Source organism: Mustela putorius, unplaced genomic scaffold (assembly GCF_011764305.1).
Source record: "Mustela putorius furo isolate JIRA1106 unplaced genomic scaffold, ASM1176430v1.1 tig00003962_pilon_pilon_pilon, whole genome shotgun sequence".
NCBI classification, from domain to species: domain Eukaryota; kingdom Metazoa; phylum Chordata; class Mammalia; order Carnivora; family Mustelidae; genus Mustela; species Mustela putorius.
In genome coordinates this window covers 21,145,169-21,162,895 of record NW_025422106.1, presented here as the reverse complement: position 1 = coordinate 21,162,895, position 17,727 = coordinate 21,145,169, and the positions used below count along the sequence as shown (strand labels likewise).

Below are 17,727 nucleotides of genomic sequence, written 5' to 3'. Positions count from 1 at the left end.
TTTCCTTATTGGGAAATGTGTTAATAATCCATACTTTGCCTTCCTTCCTCCCAAGCATACTGTAGAAGTGTGAAGGCATTTTAGAAGCTGGAAGGTGCCTGCAGATGTGAGGTGCTTTTGTTAATTGAGATTCCGAACAATAACAGCGGGCTGGGACATTTGGTATTTGTTCTGTGCCAGGAATTATGCATATGTCCTCTCAGTTAACCTCTCATGTAACAAGTCTGGATGCAGTACTGGAAGGGGAGGGGGTGCTCAACAGGGAAATGGAGGCACAGAGAAGTTAGGTAACTTGCCCAAGGTGGCACAGCAAGTAAGGGAGCTTGTATTCTTTAAACCCAGGCAGTCAGACCCCAGAACCCACTCCCTAAACGTTACCCTTTCATCCCTGTCAATCACAAAGAACCACTCATTGGCTATGAGAGAGGGAAGAATAAGAATCATCCTTTCCCTTTTCCTAAGCCCAGTGACTATAGAGCCAGGATGGGTAAAAATCATGGAACTCATTTCTGGATCCTGTTCTGCCCAGAGGCGGCCCCTTTGTCTATTTACACAAACCACACGGAGGCTAGCCGAGGACCTCTAGAACTGCCTGGACCTCTTTCCATCCACCTAGTGCCATCAGTAAGGGCGGGCCCCTCCACCCCAAGATCCTCAGTCTAGACAATCCCTATCCCTCTTACTACCCCCACGGGTTTTCAGACTCTGTAGTCCACGCCTTCACTTGGCCTCTCTCCTTGACCTCCTCCAGCCTTCTTTCCCCCTGTGGGACACAAGCCCTAACCCTCATTTTTAGCTATCTCCCTGGCTTGGCACCGGTCTGGGACTTGCCAGGTTGTCTTGTAGGATTTGCTGCCACCATTCGGTCATACTTGGTATCACAATTCCAAAAGTTACCAAGCTTTCCCAGGCAACTTGTCTTTCCCCCAACTTTCAAGGCAGGCGTGCCCTGCCTCCCCACCCTTGCCCCATCCTGTTTTTAAAAGGAGTCCACAGTCCTTGCCAGTGAACACTGGGAAAGCTTTTACTGTCTGACTTCAGTCGTTCTAGCTGTAATTCATATCCGTCCCCTACAGGAAAAATAGCATCAATACTTTACATGAGGATAGACTTACTGTTTCAAGTGCTTTCCCATCTAGAAGTCATTCAATAAACCTTTCTTAAAGATGTGTTCTCAGCTGGATTCCAGGGACGCCAAAGCTGAATAGAATCCTATCCCCTTTATTCTCTTAATAACCCTGTAGGTAGCCTGGCATTTTGAACCTCATTTAACAAGTGGGAAACTGGGACACAGAAAGGCTGAAAAACTGGCCAAAAGCGTCAGGAAGCTTGGACCAGGACTCAAGCCTCTTAACTTCCAGCTCTGCGCTTGCTCCACTCACCAGCCCAGGATGCTGGAAATATCTCTGGCCCCTTCTGGGGTGGGGACCAGAGTCTTTCCTGGAATTCCCGATGCTTCTTCCGGTCCCGAGTGACACCTCCAGGCAGGCTGTGGCAGACCTCTTTTGTCCTGACTATGACTCAGCCCCTTAGTGCACACGCGCGCACAAACACACACACACACACACACACACACACACAATGTCACCCAATTTCTCTCTGCAGCCTACCTCCTGAGCTGCCACTTTCCCCGGCGTCCTGCTTATGGAGCCGTGACCGTCACCAGCCTCCACCCAGGAGGTAGCGCCCGCTTCCGCTGTGCCACTGGCTACCAGCTGAAGGGTGCCAGGCTTCTCACCTGTCTCAATGCCACCCAGCCCTTCTGGGATTTCCAGGAGCCTGTCTGCATTGGTAAGTGGCTCCAGGGGACTCAGGGCTAAACAGAGGAGTAAGGGGAGGTGGTGCTTATCCCTGCTCTACATTGCTGTCTGGAATCTTCATTTACTCTCTGAAAGGAAGCCAGAAAATGGTCACATACCTCTGTAGCATTTATCCAAACCCTATATTGAGCACTTCCTATATCCAGGCACTACGGGTATACAGAACTGAATTAAATGGAAACCATGCCCTCAAAGGGTCCACAATTCTGGGAAATGGAAGAAGAAGGAAGCACATGGATCACCAATTTCCAAAGCAGGCAGTAAAAAACACCAATGAAGAATCATAAAAAAACACCAATGACGTGGGCAGGGAGGAAGCAATGGTTCTTGGATGGGTATTTGGGAGGCATCTTGGGGGAATTGACATTGAAAGCTTGACTTTTTTTTTAAGATTTATTTATTTGACAGAGAGAGAGAGAGAGAGAGAGAGAGCAAGAGCAAGCACAGGCAGGGGGAGCGGCAGGCAGAGGGAGTGGGAGAAGCAGGCTTCCCACTGAGCAAGGAGGCCTGATATGGGGCTCAGTCTCAGGACCCTGGGATCATCACCTGACCCGAAGGCAGACACTTAACCGACTAAACCCCCCAGGTACCCCTGAAGGTTTGACCATTAAAATATGGACACATATTATGCAAATTACACATATTAATTGTGTGAATAGACAAGAGTACAGGCACTTAGCACAGAGGCAACAAGGTGAGGCAGTGTTTGGGGCTCAGAAATCAGCCAGGGAGGAACTCAGAACAATTCCGCAGGAGAGCCAGCTAGGTGGTATCCAGAGGCCAGGAGGCCAGGCAGGCAAGAGGCTCTAAACTTGACAGTGACTTTGGGAATAGAGAGGAGGGAAGAGGTCCCAGAGACACTGTCGAGCAAAGCAGGACAAGTGAAAGGAGACTTTCTCCCAGGTTCTGGGCCTGGACAATGAATAATTCTGAGGTTGTTGCCAAGGGAGAGGGGCTTCTTGGCAGAAGGAAGATGGAGCATTTAATCAGCAGTGTAAAAGGCAGAGGAGTAAGGGGGGTGGTGCTTGGACATCTTTTCTCTTCTCTTTCTTTTTTAATAGCTCAGGTTCTTAAACCTTATGTCATTTTATTTTTCAAAAAGATTTTATTTATTTGACAGACAGAGATCACAAGTAGGAGGCAGAGAGGCAGGCAGAGAGAGAGGGGGAAGCAGGTTCCCTGCCGAGCAGAGAACCCCATCTGGGGCTTGATCCCAGGACCCTGGGATCATGACCAGAGCTGAAGGCAGAGGCTTTAACTCACTGAGCCACCCAGGCGCCTCCTTTATGTCATTTTATAAACTCTTCCTGGGTGCCGGGAACAAGCAGAGGTGAATAAGCCAGATGTAGTCTCTGCTCTCCGGCAACTCTCTGGCCAGTGGGGAAACCAGCATGCAGCAGATTCTGTGCAAACCGTACTGGGATGGGGTGAATTCAGGGCATGGTCGGGATCCAAGGGAGGGAGAGCTGCTCCAAAATGAAGAAGAAGGCAAAGAGAGCTTCCCAGGGAGAAAGCATGGAAGGACAAGAATGTTAGCTCAGGGAAGTGGAGTGGATTCTTGGGACGGAACATGCAAAGGTGTGGAAAGCACAAAGCATGCTACAGTGAGGACATGACAAGGTGCGCCTGAAGAGCGCATGCGGGATGGGGCTGAAGCCGAGTCAGAAGGCCAGCTTCGTAAAGGGCTTAAAGGCCACCTTGAGCTTGGATGACCTGGGGGAACCACAGACAAATTCAAGTGAAGGTGGGCATGATCACATTCGCGGGGCAGTTCTGTTCTGAGCCCAGGCAGAAAGATGGGTCTTGCCCTCTCTGCAGGGAAGTGGAAAAGAAACTCACCACAAGCCCCTCCCCAAGAACTTTATTAAGTTAAAATATTCTGCCATCTTAAATATCTAGAGACAAGGGTGCTGTGTCTTGGCCAGGACAGCCTGGTCTCAGAGCAGGCAGGGTCCAGAGCTGAGTGCCCAGGAGAGGAAAGTGCTTCCTGGACTCCTCTTGCCTTTGAAACCCCTTCTCTGGCCCCACTCAATTACTTGTGGCCACATAACCCAGAAGTCTTCGGTGATGGGGCTGGGTGCGCTACTCAGCTTCCCCTTGAAAAAGGACAGTCCCAGGCCAGAGGGGTCAGCCCAGAAACAATGGTGATAGTGAGGCTATCTCTGAAAGTAGATAAGGCCAGGTTCTGGCCAGCAGTGTCCGCTGAGGGCGCAACATCTGGAGGTAGATGGTAGGGATACCAGATGTTTGTCAGGCCAGAGCGGGTCCTGCCCTCTTCTTTACCCCCACTCACTCATTTTATTCAACAGACACTGAATACCAACTCTTCCTGGCCTGAAAAGACCTTGCCCCTGCCCGAGGGGGTCCTAATGAAGGGACATATCCAAGCAATAACTAGTTGCAGGAAAGTGGCATGAGATAGAAGAGGCAGATATATCCAAGAAGGTTGGAGCCCCGGTGTGAAGGCCTTTAAAGGGCTTCCTGGAGGGAGTGAGGGAAGGTGTCCCAGGGGAGTCAGCGGAGAGGGAAAGTGACTTCCCCAGGGCCACATGGCTAGATCTACCACTGTCAATGGAGCTGCACATGAATAATCCCAGAGGTGTGGAAGGTTAGGATTCTAGAAACCAGGCTGTCTCGGGCTGAAGGGTCATGGAGGCCAAGGATGGACCTCCAGAACCACAAAGGTGCAGAGGGCACAAGAGCCGGGGTGGGCTGGCAGGTCTGGTAGGCCATCCAGAATCCAGCCCACAGTCCTGGCCCTGTCTCACAGCCGCCTGCGGTGGAGTGACCCGCAATGCCACCACTGGCCGTATTGTCTCCCCGGGCTTCCCGGGCAACTACAGCAACAATCTCACCTGCCACTGGCTGCTTGAGGCCCCAGAAGGCCAGAGGCTGCACTTACACTTTGAGAAGGTTTCCCTGGCAGAGGATGACGACAGGTGAGGGGAGCTGTGGGGGGTTGGGAGCACCAGGCCGGCCAGCATTCCTGCTGTGGGGACAGAACAGAAGTCCGGGCCACACCCCAGCCGGGACAGTGGGACCAGCCGTGCCCCTCCTGCTCTCCTGACCCAGACTCATCATCCGCAATGGAGACAACGTGGAGGCCCCTCCAGTGTATGACTCCTACGAGGTAGAGTACCTGCCCATCGAGGGACTGCTCAGTTCCGGCCGACACTTCTTCGTGGAGCTCAGCACTGACAGCAGCGGGGCAGCTGCCGGCATGGCCCTGCGCTATGAGGGTGAGCCTGCAGGGGGCCCACAGGGCTGAAGGGCTGGAGCCTAGGCCTCTCCTAGGGCTCCTAGGTCCTCTCCTCTCACACCACGCCCCTGCCTCCATTCCATCATCATTCCTTCCAACTCAGCCCCTGCTCACCTAGCACTTAGGTGCCCCTCCCCGAGTCCTTAGGGATTCTCACCCCATTCTTGCAGGAGACCCTCACCTGGACCCAGGCCCTCTAGTCCGAGAGAATGAATCCTTTAGAGTTTGAAGAGCAAAAAAGGCCCTAACCTATAGAGAAGGACAATTGCTGCAAGAGATATTCTAGAATCGCTCCTGCATGCATGCATTAATTAATTTAAAAACCATTTATTGAGTGCCTCGTGTGTATGGAGCATAAAACTAGGTGCTAGGAATACAACGGTGATCAAGCCTGTCTCCTGCACATGATAGGGTATGGTGCTCTGGGCATCCTTTCTCTGCTGCAAGCCTAGGACTGTGGTCGGGAAGATAAAGACCTTGGGGCGGGAGACAGAAGGACACCTGCTCCCCCCACCCCCCATTTGGCCTGGCTGAGGCTAAGCTGTGCCGGTCCGTGGTTTGTAGCCTTCCAGCAGGGCCACTGCTATGAACCTTTTGTCAAATACGGCAACTTCAGCAGCAGCGCCCCCTCTTACCCTGTGGGCACCACCGTGGAGTTCAGCTGTGACCCTGGCTACACTCTGGAGCAGGGCTCTATCATCATCGAGTGCATTGACCCCCACGACCCGCAGTGGAACGAGACAGAGCCAGCCTGCCGAGGTCAGTAGGTACCTGTGGATGGGCCTGCCCTGGGGGCAGGAAGCAAGGTGGGGGACCAGAGCCAACGGCAGAGCCCGGGGCCATAGGGGCCCTGTGACTTGTGAGATTCAAGCTCACCCCCAACGCAAGGAGGAGGTGGGGGCTCCTGGCCATGGGTCAGCACTCTTGTGGGCAGGTGGCAGCCCGAGAACATAGCACAGGGGGCGGGGGGGTGGTGAATGCAGAAGGGACACACCTCTGGGGCCTCCCCTGCCTTCCAGCTGTGTGCAGTGGGGAGATCACAGACTCAGCTGGTGTGGTGCTCTCCCCCAACTGGCCGGAGCCTTATAGCCGCGGGCAAGACTGCATCTGGGGTGTGCACGTGGAGGAGGACAAGCGCGTCCTGCTGGACGTCCGAGTGTGAGTGCCCGCTGGGTGAGGCCGAGCCAGCTCCTGGGCTCTGGGGCCATCTGTGGCCCCAGCCCAACCTGGAGTCCCCAGGCCAACCCTCCCTGACAGTCCTCCTCCACAGGCTGCGCATAGGCCCTGGTGACGTGCTTACCTTCTATGATGGGGACGACCTGACGGCCCGGGTCCTGGGCCAGTACTCAGGGCCCCGTGGCCACTTCAAGCTCTTTACCTCCATGGCCGACGTCACCATACAGTTCCAGTCAGACCCCGGGGCCTCGGTGCTGGGCTACCAACAGGGCTTTGTCATCCACTTCTTTGGTGAGCTTGTTGTCCTTGGGGGAGTCAGGGGAGAGGGGAGGCCCGAATATGGATCCTAAACTGCAAGTTGGAGAGACCAGGGCAATGAGCCTTGGTTCTCTTATCCGACAAGGGAAAGCTGGGAAAAGCTCCAGGCATCCCAGCCCCTGAAGGAAGCTAGTCTAATTCTGCATCGTCCCTCGGGGCCCTGTGATAGGGAGCCTTCCACTGAAGAGATTTGGGTAGACAGCAGGAAGACCTTTGTCACAAATGTGACAAACTAAGGAAAGGGGTTTGTTTCTACCTTCTGACCATCTTGAACAGAAGTGACAATTTCCCCACCCTCCCCAGCCCCCATCTCGGGACCGGGGAACCGGCCAATGTGCTTTTTAAAGTAAAGCCAAAGCCAAAATGATAACCCACGAAGCTCAGAAACCGAATGATGTCGGGGACAGGCCAGGAGGGGCCCCTGGGCAGGAAGGAATGCGTTGCTATGCCTGTCCAGGCCAGGCGAGGCCCAGGCCGAACCGGCAGGAAGTGGGGTGCCCTCGCAGTTGGGAAAGTAATCACAGTTATTTCAGTGCTCGCTGAGGGCCTATATCTTGCTGCCTCTGTGTCCCCCAGAGGTGCCCCGCAATGACACATGTCCAGAGCTGCCAGAGATCCCCAATGGCTGGAAGAGCCCGTCTCAGCCTGAGCTGGTACATGGTACAGTCGTCACTTACCAGTGCTACCCTGGCTACCAGGTGGTAGGATCTAGTGTCCTTATGTGCCAGTGGGACCTAACCTGGAGCGAGGACCTGCCTTCCTGTCAGAGAGGTGAGTACCTGTTCCCAACGGTCCCCTCCTCAGTGCAAGACACTAGCCTCTCTCCTTGATCCTGAACCTGACTTCGGCTGTTACCAGCTAGTGCCCTTGAATTTCCTCCACCTCTTGTAGCCTCTGTTGCCTACCCTGTGATATGGGACAATACCTTTTCAAAGGGTTACCGCCAAGCCTTTCAAATATTTCCTTCCTGGTAGATAGCCAGTGTTTGTTGACTCTAGTGGGTAGGAAGGGGACAAAGGAGGGAGGCACCCCAGCCAAATGGCAGGGACAGAGAAATAGGCAGCAGCGCCATGTGACAAGAAGATAATGGGCTGGCCTGGAGCAAAGCCAGGGTGGACTGGCCTTTGCTGAGTTCTACCTGGGCTACTTTCCCCCATGACCCTCTCCCTATAGTGACTTCCTGCCATGACCCTGGGGATGTGGAGCACAGCCGACGCCTCGTATCTAGCCCCAAATTTCCTGTGGGGGCCACCGTGCAGTATATCTGTGACCAGGGTTTTGTACTGACTGGTAGTCCCATCCTCACGTGCCACGACCGTCAGGCCAGCAGCCCCAAGTGGAGCGACCGGGCCCCCAAGTGTCTCCGTAAGTGTTGAATGGGGAAGAGGGGAATCATTTCGTAGGAAAGATGCCACCTCTGGGGGCTCGGGACCTGGCACCCTCACTGGGCTCTGCCTGCTTTGCAGTGGAACAGCTCAAGCCATGCCACGGCCTCAGCACCCCTGAGAATGGTGCCCACAGTCCTGAGAAGCGGCTTCACCCAGCAGGGGCTACTGTCCACTTCTCATGTGCCCCTGGCTACGTGCTGAAGGGCCAGGCCAGCATCAAGTGTGTGCCCGGGCACCCTTCCCATTGGAGTGACCCCCCACCCATCTGTAGGGCTGGTGAGTATTCTGCCACCCTCAGAACTCCTGTCTGCCCCGGGGCACCTGGGTGGCACAGTCGGTTGAGTGTCTGACTCTTGGTTTTCACATGGGTTGTGATCTTAGGGCTGTGGGATGATGCCCTGCGTCAGGCTCTGAGCTCAGTGTGAGGTCTGCTTACAATTCCCTCTCCCTTTCCCTCTGCTCCTCCTGCTCATGCTCTCTCTCTCAAATAAATTTTAAAAATCCTAAAAAAAAAAAAATAAAAAAGCCAAAACTCCTGCCCGTCCCACAGGGCTGTTCTAGCAGAGAATTTAGCAAAGATGCCAAGTGTTGAACGACCTGTCCACAGCCCCCTTCATGTTACCCTTAGTCCCTCCAGTCTCTGCAAGATCCTTCTGACCTGGTGACAAGACAATGCTAGTGTGGGCTCTCCTTGGACAAATCCTTGCCATGATCAGTCTACTCCCTACCTTAGTGGTTTGGCCCATTGGTCTTACCTTTGCCCTTGGCCCTCCCCTCTTGTTCCAGCCTCTCTGGATGGGTTCTACAGCGGCCGCAGCCTGGATGGTGAGCCCCCCCCTTGAGGGTCAGGGAAATAGTCTCTCTGCCCCTGGCTCTCACAGCTCCCAGGCCATGGGTTCCCCCAGAAGGGAGGGCAGAGAAAGAGAGAGGTCTGGGACCAGCAAAGCAAAATTTCCCTTCACTGCCCCCAGCTAGCTACAGGGAGCTGGTCCCTGGATTCTCCTGGCCAGAGGTGAGGACAGATATGGGCTCTGGGTCACAGGAACTTCTGCCCCAATCCCACCCACTGTGTTTTCAGTTGCCAAGGCACCTGCTCCCTCCAGCTCCCTGGATGCCGCCCACATTGCAGCTGCCATTTTCTTGCCCCTGGTGGTGATGGCGCTCTTGGTGGGAGGTGTGTACCTCTACTTCTCTAGGTGAGTCTGGTTTCCCTTCCTGCCCTACATACCCAACTCACTTCTGCCCAGCATTTTTGACTCACAGGCATCTCCGTCCCACAGGCTCCAAGGGAAAAGCCCCCTGCGGCTGCCCCGGACGCGACCCCGTCCCTACGACCGCATTACTGTGGAGTCAGCATTTGACAATCCAACTTACGAGATTGGAGTAAGTACCCATGCCATTCTTTGCACCCTATCCAGGCCCTAATTCTATGCTCTCTTGGGTGGGTACCCCTGAGAGTCCCTCCAAGCCCTCTCACTCTTCCCCTTTTCCTTGGGAAGCGGATTATGGGCTAGCAAACCTTATACAAGTTTCCAACTCCCAGCAGTCTCTTTACTTTGCAGGAGACGAAAGAATATGAAGTCTCCATCTAGGTGGGGGCAGCTTTGGAGAGGCCAGCTCAGCCCAGCATCACAGCCCAGCAGCAGAGTTTCCAGCTTCCTGCTGTCCCTACACTTCCTGTACATACCATCTGGGAAGAGATTTCACCAGTCCCTCAAGAAGCTGTGCCCTTCCCCACCTGCAATGCCCACCAGGGCCTATTTTCTTGGTACCACTGCCCACACAGGGCCTTTGCTTGGGTTCAAGTCAAGCGGCATCTTCCTCTGGGCAGAGCAGAGCTGGAGTACACGCATCAAGAACCAGCATTCTCCTGACCCTTCTTCATGACCTGGACCTCTAGCCTGGAATTCACAAGCAGAGGAAGAGCACCTCTCTCCAGGTTGACCACCATCCAGCCTGGCATGTGGCACCCTGCAGCAGGGTGAACTCGATGGTGGTGGAAACTGCTCCAGGGTGCTCCTCATGGGGCCATCACCAGTGGCCAAATCTGCTGTCAACCGTGACCTCTGGGGAGTCCTGGCACGCTGACATCAGCCTCTCGGGGAGGTCTCTTCTCTAAGGTCTCTTCTCTAAGGTCTCTTCTCTAAGGCCCTAGGAATGGACAGTTCTGCTTCCTGGAGGCAATAATTCTAAGGGACCCTAAGGGGTTTAGGGACCCCATCCCAAGCTCAGGTTGGGCTTCCCTAGGCACTCATGCTCCACACCAAAGCAGGACACCCCACTGCTTCCCAGGCAGCCCTACATGCCAGTGAGAGGGAGACCTTCCCCTGATGTCGATCTGGCTTTACAAACATTTTCTTTCCCATTAGTCCCTCCCCCAACCCCAGCCACTCACAGTCTCCCTTCCTGGCCACTGGGTTTTAGGATAAGGGGAGCGGGCAGGCATATTCTGGAGAGGAGCTGAGGTCCAAGGGCCCAGGAATTTGGCATGGAACAGGGGGTTAGAGACCCAGAGAGAGACCCAGGAGTTGGCTACAGGCCACTTTGTACATGTAATGTATTATATGGGGTCTGGGCTCCAGCCAGAGAACAATCTTCTATTTCTGTTGTTTCCTTATTAAAACAGTGTTTTGGAAAAAAAAAAAAAAAAGTAATGGCCAGGTAGATGGTGCTTTCTTGGAGGGAAGGGAGGTGGGAAATAAGTGCCATGGGAACTTCAGAAGGCATGATGGACCCACCAACTGATCACTCCCACATTTCATCCAAAACAAGTTACATGCAGATACTTCAGGGACCACTGTCCCAACAAGGTCAATGCAACAGACGGCAGGTGAAGTAAGAGACCCCAGTGGCTGGCCCACAGGGGTGTGGAAGCCCAGGAACCCAACTGCTCACCTACTACCCCAATGCTTCCTTTCTTTCTCTTTGCTAGGTCCAGTACTACAGGCCAACACACTCCCAAACCCCTCCTCAATACCACTGTATTGTTGACAAGGCCCAGGAAGCCTAACACCTCTCTCCTTCCCCTTCGTCCCAGCTAGCAAGGGTTAGGAAATTGGAATAAAAATCAGAGTCTGAACTCCTAAAACGTGAGGCTCCAGTCCGTCCTGGCCTCTGGGAATATCCAGACTATCAGGAGGAGGGGCAACGCAGCTTAGGGTAGGGACCTGGCTCCTATTTTAGCAAAAGCCCTCTCCATGGGCTCCAGAAAGAAGTTGGCTGGAAAGGACCTGCTTAAGTTTGCCATGTTTGGTCACTTGCAGCCCCAATGCCCCTTCCCTATGTCTCCCAAGCACCTCCTGAGTTGAAAGTGTTAGCTCAGTTTTGGTCCCCAGCACGCACATCTGTGCTTAGAGGTGCACTATGCATGGCTGCTCTCCAGAGTAAGAGCAAGAGACAGGCATTGGAGTTATGGACACTCCGAGGCCAGAAAACAAAATCCCTGAAGGAAATAATGACAGCCACCAGCACGTTCTACTTCCACAGTCTTCCAGCAGAGAAGTCCCGGTCACTCATGCCTGGCCACCTTCTGGCTCTACCACAGGCCACCTTGCAGGCCTGAGAAACTCGTCCATGCAGAGTGCAGTCCCTAGACTAGCCACAAGAGGTCACTTCAGAAGACATCTGTATCCCACCTGCTAGCTCGCCTCAACCCCCCTTGAATAACCAGGACTGGAGCTCTCCAAGGTGGTACCAACTTCCAACCACTGGGCTGACCTCCCCCTCCAAGTTCTAAGAGGAAGGTGTGTAGAGTGATTAGTTCCCCCTGGCACTTGTCAACAGAGCCAAGTATTATTTCCCTGGTTAGCCCAACAGCTGTTCCTGTTCTCCACTGCAAATGATGATGTTGATCAAAGCAAAGCCTTTCTCATTGGGCATAGGCCAATGGACTATTTATCTGCCCCATAATGCTTTCAGGCTGACACAGCAGCACAGCTGGGTCCTGAGCAGTAAGAAGCCAGGGAAGGAGGGCACATATGCTCCCAACTTCTGAGGACCCATGGCATGAAACAAAACCTCAGACTAGAAGAGGTCTGGCCACTTTCATATAACTAGCTCAGCCCTACTCTCTCTGAAGTCCACCTCTCTGATCTATAACCACAAGGATTTCTTGTGTGCTGAGGCTGGTAGAGGGCAGAAAGCAGCTAATCAATCTCTCTCTCTCTCTCTCTCTCTCACACACACACACACACACACACCCATGACCTTATCATTCTTCCTAAGCACCAAGAGGATCATTAGAAAAGTCAGAAAAACGGAAACCCAAGACCACACGCTGACATCCCCACCGTATCTAACTCATCCTCCTTACTATCCCAAAAGAAGCAGCAGCAACAACTCCTCACAGACAGTTAACCTGGTGTAGTGGAAAGTGTCCTGGCCTGGGAATCAAATCTATTTCATTCATAGGTCTGCCATAAATTCACTATGAGAACTAGGCGAATCACCGCTCCTCTCTATGCATCTGGAAATGAGATTAACAAAGATAGTATTTAATCCCTTTCCGGTTTTATTCTTCTGCAAATATTAAGTACACCCTAACGATCACAGGTGAGCAGGACACAACTACCTGGCAACAATGCCAACTAAACGCCTAGTGGCAAGCACAGTGATGTTATCCCCTTCTCCACTTCTTCGCCTACAGTCAGGCAAGATAAACCGATAAAAAGGGCAGGGGTGCGTGCCGTGGAGGAAGCCAGAATTCGAGGTGAGGCCTTCAGACTACAAATCCCAGCATACAGCACAGCAGCTCTCAAAAGCATCCCTTCCTGGCAGGCAAATCTCTCCTCCCCGAGTCCATCCCACCATACAGTGCATATACGGCATGCACACGGAACTACGGCTCCCACAACCCACCACATCCCTCGCGAATTCTTGCTCCCAGGGTGCAGTGCGCTCCCGGCCTTTGGACGTCTTGCGCATTGCAAACTGGGAGTTGAAGTCCGCTATAGACAGGTAGCTGGGCGTTGTCAGCGTTACTAACTCTTCGCTGGGGGCTTCCCCTGGAACAGTTCTCAGGGACAGTGATCAAGAGAGGGTAGTAATGGGCCTGCTAAACTCTCCACGGTGTCTTCATTACGCAAGGCAGGGATGCTGAGGCTAAAATTAACTGTCAGGAGCGGGAGGGTAGTGTGTACAGCAGCCATCCAACCCGTCACCAAAAGAATAGTTTTCCGTCGCGGTGGCTTTTCTTTTCTCTTTACCAATATGGCGCCTAGTTCTGCCACACCTGATGCTGGGAACTAAACGATCCAGTACAATATCCCTATGAATACTGCTGTCACCGACAGCCTACCGGCTCCAGCCAACACCACACCTTGCTACTTCTTGTTCTTGCCTGAGGACTCCAAGGACATGGTAGCCTAGATCCCATTACCAAAATGGCGAAAGTAGAAGCATTCTTGTTAGGGCCTGCAGATGACAATACGCTTGCGCGGAAGGCGGCTGTGTTGTGGGGCGGGAGGGGAGCATTCTCAACACGCCTGCGCAGGAACAGAGTAGTCTTGGTCTATACACAAACACCAATGGATGAAGAGCCCCCATGTTCCTGCGGCTGCGCTATGACCCTTAGAAACTCTCCGAGGCGCCTGCGCGAGACTTCAGGTCCCGCCCTCTTATCTTAGTACGCTGGCGCAAGGCAGGAAGGCGGGGCTTCGGCCCTCCAGACGAATGCCAGCGCGGCTGCGCGCCGGGGGGTACCCGCTCACTGCGGCTGCGCGGGAGCCCGGCCGCCGGCTGTCACTGCGGTTGCGCGCGGCGAGCGGCGATCCCGGGGCGCCTGCGCGGGTGGCTTTGCGGGCGCTCGCGGTAAGTTTGCGCCAAGTGCGCGGCAGCCGGGACGCAGACGGCGGCGGCGGCGAGAGGCGGAGCCCGGGGACCACCCCCCATCACCCTCCCCGCAGTCACCTCACGTACCACAACCTCACCTAACCTCTCACCCCCCCTCCGATCCCCCGGGATGGCAGCGCCCGCCAGCCTTCCCGGCCGGACCAGCGGTCGCCAGCGCCGGCTTTAGCCTGTGGGACTAGGCCCCGCCGAGGCCTGACCCCGGGAGCCGGGACCCACCGTGCAGCCAGCCGCCGGGCCGAGGCTGAGGGGCCGCTCCCCCCTCACGGCCCGTGGGGAGGACGCTGCCGTCCCGGGGACTGGGGGCCGGGGGGTGGGGGGGAGCCAGGGCGAGGAAGTCGGGACCCGTGTTGGGAAAAAAGAAGAGGGGCCGGGGTCAGGAGCGCCCCCTCCCCCCGCTTCCCCCCTCCCCCCGGGGTTGGGGGGGCCGGAGCAGAGAGCGCCCAGCCCGGGAGGTGGATGAATGTGGGAGAAAATGGAGACCAAGACGATCGTGTACGACTTGGACACGTCGGGGGGGCTGATGGAGGTAAGAGTGGCCCTCCTCATCCCCTTCCCCCAGCGCCGGGAGGGAACCTCCGCCCTCCGCCCCACAAAGCCGGTCCTGAGCTCACAGCGCAAAAGGGCCAGAGGAAGGGGGGCTTCTTCCTCACCCAGACTCTCCCTCCCTTCTTTGCAATTCGAGGGGCTGAGCTCAGCCTCCGAGGACGTTTGCAGCAGTTTCACCTACCCGCCGCCCTGGATTCGCTCTCCCGAGGCACCAACCCACTCCATGTCGTTGCACCGGCGAGCCTCCCCACCCCCTTCTTGTCGGCCCCTTTGTGCTTCCCCCAGCACGTCCGGGTACCGGGTTTCAGGCCTCTTCAGAGCCTGGCTTTGGAGTCCCCCACTGTCCATACAAGGAAGTGGCGAGAAGGGAACCGCGCACCCTCTCCCCATCCCCCTACCCTGATCCTCCCCATTTGGAAGAAGCTGTTCTCGTTGTGCTGCAGGAAAGCTGTTAGGGTGGGCTCCCCCCGGTTCCGGGGGCTGAGAGGTTCTGGGAGCAGCTTGGATGGGAGGAAGAAGGACAAAAGGGGGGAGAAGGGTGGGTGACGGAGAAGCCTTGCCGGGGGGGCGACGGACCGCCCGGGAGCTCCGAGTGTGCACACACGCCGTTTGTATGTGTGTGCAGCAAATCCAAGCTCTGCTGGCTCCCCCCAAGACGGACGAGGCAGAAAAGCGGAGTCGGAAACCTGAAAAAGAGCCCCGGAGAAGCGGCAGGGCCACCAACCACGACAGCTGCGATAGCTGCAAAGAAGGTGGGGATCTTCTGTGCTGTGACCATTGCCCGGCCGCCTTCCACCTCCAGTGCTGGTAAGGTCTGGGGACCCCTTTGGAGCTCCTTGGCGGACCCTTCTCGGCACATTCCTTCACCCGGCCTACCCCTGGCTGCCGAAATAACGGGCGCTTGCAGCCGCTAGCTGACTTTCTGCAGCGGCTGGGGCGAGCGCCTCCCCACCCCCAGGTGTCTGCCGGGATCTGGCCGTTTGGGAGTGGGGGGAGGAGCAGCAGTGGGTCCGGACCCCGAGGTGGGGGTTGGGATGAGTGAGGAGAGCCCCATCTGGGATTGGAAGGCTCTGGGTAGCCGGGACAGAGCCGGCAGGGCACGGCCGGCGGTGGCGGGGGAGGAAGGGGAGGAGCTCCGGGCCCAGTGCCGCTCGCCTGCCCGCGCGCCCGCCGCCCTCGGGCTCCTGCCGGGCTGGGCTCTCTTGCGGGCGGGTGCGCGGAGCCCTCGGCCGCCGGAGTTGGCGGTGTCCAGACCCGGGGGGCCGGACACCCGGGCGATTGCGGCTGTGGAAGAAATCATGGAGGGTGTCTCTCGAGTCCGCCTCTTCTCCGCTTCTCTGTTTACAATATGGCGACCTGCCTTTAAATTATATTTTTATTCTCAGCGCCATTTTGGCTGCATATATGATTTGCAAACGTCTCCCGGGGAACGGTGGGGGTAGAGGCCTGGAGTCCTTTCTGCAGAAGCTCGTCGGGGACCCGGGCTAGGATCTCGCCGCTTTGGTCCCCTTTCTCTGGCTCCGCTTGCCCCTGTTGCCTCTCGGAGCTGCCTCACTCTCTCCCTCCCCTCCCCGCGCTGCCGCCTCTTAGGAAATCGGGCCGGGTTAGACAATTAAAATTGCCCTTGGGCGCCGATTTCACTTCTCTGCTCCGGATCGGCGAGCCCTTCGCGGCAAAATTCTTTGCTGCCGGGGTGGGATTGTGTGCGGTTAGCTCCGCGAGGGCATTTTTAAGGAGCAGAGAGCTGGAAAGCTGTGCGCTTCCCTCCGCCGCACCCCCCCCCCAAGGGGAGAGGAGGGGAGAGACGGGAGGGAGAGAGAGAGAGGGAGGGAGGGAGGGACCTGGGTTGATCGCCTGCTGCGTGATCCTCCTCAGCAGCTCGGCCCAGAACAATCCGGCCAGGAAGAGTTTAAACTCCAGCTTCTGCCTGGAGAAACCATCTCCACAGAAATCCCACATCTGCTTAGGGAACTCAGATTGCGTCGTGTTGTGATGGTCTTGTTCAGTTGTTCAGCAACAGTTGACTGATGCAGGCGTTTGTGAGAGCGGGAAAGAGAGGGGTTTCTGTTTGTTCCCACCCGTTTTTGATGTTGCCTTTTTTTTTTTTTTAAGTCTACTGTTTAAAAAGAAAAAGTGAGGTTTTTCTTAAACTCTCTACACTGTTCCATTTCACATTCCGTCTCTTGGTTTGTGGACTAGTGCCTACTGTGTATTTGTACTAATTGCAGGTTTTGGAACACTTATTAGACAGATGACTGATACTGGGCAAATTAAGTCTGTGGTCAGAAGTTATGTAGGAAGCTCCCATTGCTATTCCCCAGATACTTTTGCCCAGGAGGGCACCCCATCTGGGCTTGTAATGTTGCAGGGACAAAAATGGTTATCCTGGAGGAAGCTTTGTTGCTGGTTTTAAATTTTTATTACCAGGTGACTAATACCAGCAGGAAGGGTCTGTGGTTTTTAGCTTTGCTTCCTGTAAGGTGTAATCCACCTGGAGAAAATACCTCTGGTCAAGTTTCCCCATGTTCTTGAGCAAAGAAGAGATTTGTACTTGGATATGTATGTTGTTTATCAGTTTTTTTCCCTCTTGCTTACATTTTTTATTGTGCTTGTTTGATGCATATGCTCGTACTGAATTGTAGGCTTCTTCATGTAAAGTGTGGGTGTTTCACCTCTAGGATGAAGCTAGGGTTAGCTAAAGGAGAAGGGTGATCTCCATATTGAGAATTTTATAAGCTCTTTATCTGTAGCCTCCTGTGTTTATTAGTAAAGCTGAGATTTTTTTTTAAGATTTTATTTATTTGACAGACAGAGATCACAAGTAGGCAGAGAGGCAGGCAGAGAGAGAGGGGAAGGGAAGCAGGCTCCCTGCCAAGCAGAGAGCCCAATGTGGGTCTCAATCCCAGGACCCCGGGATCATGACCTGAGTCACCGAGGCGCCCCAAAGCTGAGATTGTTTGTTAGAATTTTAGGTATGGAAAAAGTGTGCTGTTTTGCCTGAGTTTGGGCTTCAAATTCTAAAACCTAACCTCTGGATCTTCTAATTAGATGAGTGTGAGACTTGTCAAGTTGTAACAATTAACAGTTTCTGCTTCTGCTAGGAAAGAGGGAGGTGCTTGTAGCTGTTGGTGAGACTCAGACTTGCCCAGACTGTGCATTTCATTGAATACTTTTTTTTTTTTTAAGACCATGAATGGGAACTGGTAATCAGAGATTTGAGAATCCTAGTAAGTGAGGCAGGGTTTATTTTACATCTCCAGTTCCCTCTTTGAAGATGCCAGTACTGAAGGTACCATTGACTTAGCAGAGTTGTTATATAAATTACAAAACATTCTGGAGACAAGAAAGACAAGAAGTCTTCTTTCAAGTG

At 54.5% G+C, this 17,727-nt stretch overlaps 2 protein-coding genes across 7 annotated transcripts in view; both read left to right on the top strand.

The window, feature by feature from the left end:
- The window catches only part of SEZ6 (seizure related 6 homolog), a 45,022-nt gene extending 34,396 nt beyond the window's left edge, over window positions 1-10,626 (top strand). The window contains exons 5-17 of one of the 4 annotated variants that reach the window (XM_045070230.1): window positions 1,606-1,791; window positions 4,591-4,759; window positions 4,893-5,059; window positions 5,644-5,838; window positions 6,099-6,237; window positions 6,350-6,546; window positions 7,150-7,344; window positions 7,747-7,938; window positions 8,040-8,237; window positions 8,748-8,786; window positions 9,040-9,157; window positions 9,242-9,344; window positions 9,508-10,626. In XM_045070230.1, the coding sequence (XP_044926165.1) occupies window positions 1,606-1,791; window positions 4,591-4,759; window positions 4,893-5,059; window positions 5,644-5,838; window positions 6,099-6,237; window positions 6,350-6,546; window positions 7,150-7,344; window positions 7,747-7,938; window positions 8,040-8,237; window positions 8,748-8,786; window positions 9,040-9,157; window positions 9,242-9,344; window positions 9,508-9,540 (1,931 nt within the window). In that variant the 3' untranslated portion in view covers window positions 9,541-10,626. The remainder of the gene's footprint in view (window positions 1-1,605; window positions 1,792-4,590; window positions 4,760-4,892; window positions 5,060-5,643; window positions 5,839-6,098; window positions 6,238-6,349; window positions 6,547-7,149; window positions 7,345-7,746; window positions 7,939-8,039; window positions 8,238-8,747; window positions 8,787-9,039; window positions 9,158-9,241; window positions 9,345-9,507) is intronic. The other 3 variants (XM_045070231.1, XM_045070232.1, XM_045070233.1) reach the window with 3 other exon arrangements.
- A 2,990-nt stretch (window positions 10,627-13,616) lies between these two features.
- The window catches only part of PHF12 (PHD finger protein 12), a 42,160-nt gene continuing 38,049 nt past the window's right edge, over window positions 13,617-17,727 (top strand). Inside the window, exons 1-2 of one of the 3 annotated variants that reach the window (XM_013053537.2) lie at window positions 13,617-13,769; window positions 14,983-15,164. In XM_013053537.2, coding sequence (XP_012908991.1) covers window positions 13,632-13,769; window positions 14,983-15,164 — 320 coding nt within the window. In that variant the 5' untranslated portion in view covers window positions 13,617-13,631. Of the gene's footprint in view, window positions 14,338-14,493; window positions 15,165-17,727 lie in introns of all 3 variants that reach the window. The other 2 variants (XM_004746953.2, XM_004746952.3) reach the window with 2 other exon arrangements.